This window comes from Cyclopterus lumpus, chromosome 4 (genome assembly GCF_009769545.1).
Source record: "Cyclopterus lumpus isolate fCycLum1 chromosome 4, fCycLum1.pri, whole genome shotgun sequence".
In the NCBI taxonomy this organism is placed as follows: Eukaryota; Metazoa; Chordata; class Actinopteri; order Perciformes; family Cyclopteridae; genus Cyclopterus; species Cyclopterus lumpus.
In genome coordinates this window covers 20,962,579-20,965,200 of record NC_046969.1, presented here as the reverse complement: position 1 = coordinate 20,965,200, position 2,622 = coordinate 20,962,579, and the positions used below count along the sequence as shown (strand labels likewise).

The following is a 2,622-nucleotide window of genomic DNA, read 5'->3' as shown; positions in this document are numbered from 1 at the left end:
CAGGCAAAAAAGTAAGTAAGTCCCGTTATTTAGATTTCTTTTCATGGAGTTCGGAGCTGTTCTTCATGTTGAGCTGCATGCTGCATGGTGACGATGAGGTGAAGGGGGCAAACTGAGGGAGGGCGCCTAAAGTGCCTGTTCTAGAAAAAATAGTGTTCAAATTATCTGTCACGCTGCTCAGTTTTTAAATTTGCGTTTATTTGAAATCTAGAAAACTGCACAATAAACGAGCACAAATTTGAAAATATGGACCGATTTTGAACAGAGGACTTGAGAATTCTTGTTATGTTAGCCAATTGGGTTTTGCAGTATAGCTTAAGTTTAAATCTGACATTTTTTGAAATGAGTTTTCGGTGACGAGTCTGCGCTTTGGACGGATACACACAGTTGATGACGGGGATGAGGGGTCGAGAGGAAAGGGAAGAAGGGGGGCCCAGAGTCACCTCCACTGGACGAGGCCCATAATTCATAAACACGGCACTGACTAGAGGGCGAAACCTTTGGCCGAGCGGCCCGAGCTTCAGTTGGGGAGCGTGTCCAATCCCAGCGAGGCTGCATGCTGCTTGGCCCTCAGACGGAGGTTCTCTATGCTGGTGGTCTTGCTGTTGAGGCTCCCGGGGAGGCTGCCCGGCGGCGCCTGCATCAGCGGGCTGTTCCAGACCTGCTGGGCCTGCGACAGGGTCTGGTAGTAGGACGGGCAAGGCAGCGAGCTCAGCGGGGACGGCATGTTGACGTTCATGCCCAGGTAGGGCAGAGAGGGCGGCGGGCTCATGTCAAAGGACGGGTAGTGCACCATGTTGTTGGTGGCCGCCATGTGCTGGCGGAACTGCTCCTGCAGCCGGAAGAGGCTGAGAGGAGACGAAGCGTAGGAGTTGCTCTGGGGCAAACCGCCGGCCACGCCGCTGGAGGACGGCATGGTGGGGGAGCTCAGGGGGGAGTCTGAGAGACGGGGAGAGAGGGGGACTTCAATATGTTTCAACACACACTGACATGTCTTGTAGATTTTTGTGTTTATCCTGTTTTTATTTGAAATGAATTGTGCACTTTACATTCCAGTTCAGTAAAACTATTGGGTTCTTAAACATGGCATATAATCAGAATATAAAAGAACAAAGCAGGTGCATTCATAAGACAGCGATATATATTTATTCACCTGCTGTGGGGCTCAGCTGTTTGCAGGATGGGGAGCTGCTCCCAGGCTGCGCTCCCCTCTCCCCGTGCGTCTCCTCCCTGATCCTCACCCCGCTCTCCCCTCTCATATCGTCCTCCTCCCTGTCAGCGTTATCCTCTGCCGCCGACTCGCCGTCCGACGGCTCGGGGGAGGTGACGTTGACTTCCACGCTCATCTCTCCGGGTTGTGGCCGAGCGGCCGCCTGCCTCTCGGTCTCTGAGTGACAGGATGAAGAGGAGGAGGGATGGGGAGGAGTGCGGGCCTCGGGAACCAGGGTGGTGGCGGTGGTGGTGGTCGTGGTTGTGGCGGCGGTGGTGGTGTTGGCGCTGGTGGCGTTGAGGTCAGTCTTGGAATCCTCTGTGGAGCCCTCTGCAGCGCCGGACGCCTCCTTCTGTTTCTGGAGCTGCTCCTTCTGCAGGCTGCGCTGCTTCTTGCGGAACTTGGCCCGACGGTTCTTGAACCAGACCTGCAGATACAGAGACGGATCAGGTCTTGAGTCAAAGGCCTATATATATATACGTGATCACTTCTAATGACCTTTTGAGTCGTCGAGCGAGAGCAGCGGGCAAACCGACCACAGGAGGACGAAAGGCTTTGAAAGGTTCTCACCTGGACACGGGCCTCGGGCAGGTTGGTGCACATGGCCAGACGCTCTCGCATCACCACGTCAGGGTAGTGGGTCTTCTGGAAGGTTTTCTCCAGGGCCTCCAGCTGCTGGGCAGTGAAGGCCGTCCGACTGCGCCGCTGCTTTCGGTGCTGTGAGCCATACCGGGCCTCAAGGATAATGTCTTGAAATGTGCAGCCGTTGAGAAACAAGAAACAGGACCAGTTTAATTGAGGAACAGGTGAAAAGGTCGTTGGAGCACCCGGAGGGGGGGGGGTGGGGGGTGGGGGGGGGGTTATCAACACACTTTACATTTGTTTTGAATAGACGGGGTGGGGGATCTTCAATGTCATTCGATGAAATTGAGCAACAAAATGAGTAACTGATTCTTACCAGCCAGTCTCTCCGCGAGAGTGAGGGCGTGCACCGAGGGCCTGTAGTCAGGGGCGTGCTGGGCCTGTTGCGCCGCCTGCTGGTGAAGGTTGTACATGGCGCTCAGTGAATTCATAGCGTGGAGCGAGTAGCCGTTCACCCCGTAGTGCTGCATGGCCGGCGGGCTGTCTGCAGAGAGAAAGGACTGCTGTGGGTGAAAGGCCTCTTTAAACCAGCCAGTCGGGTCGCTATTAATAAGCGAACACTTCGACACGGTGTATGATGGCGTGTGTTGAAGTGCACAACAGGTGCATACAAAGCGCTAAAGAAAAACATATTCCGTCATTGTATCAAAGAATAACTGAGCAGAGAACTACGAGTGACTCCCAATATTGAATTGTCAACTTGAGTGGCATTTAAAGCCTTCAGGAAAAAATCTAATATTTGAATGTTTGAAACGCTTTTTTTGTTTTTT

The 2,622-nt window shown here is 53.5% G+C and overlaps 1 protein-coding gene across 1 annotated transcript; it reads right to left on the bottom strand.

The window, feature by feature from the left end:
• Positions 1-520: 520 nt before the first annotated feature.
• Positions 521-2,322, bottom strand: LOC117729922 (diencephalon/mesencephalon homeobox protein 1-A-like). The gene is made up of 4 exons (XM_034531325.1): positions 2,169-2,322; positions 1,781-1,959; positions 1,154-1,637; positions 521-939 (listed from the first exon to the last, which is right to left on the bottom strand). The coding sequence occupies exons 1-4, from the start codon at positions 2,320-2,322 to the stop codon at positions 521-523; spliced, it is 1,236 nt and encodes a 411-aa protein (XP_034387216.1).
• Positions 2,323-2,622: the final 300 nt, after the last annotated feature.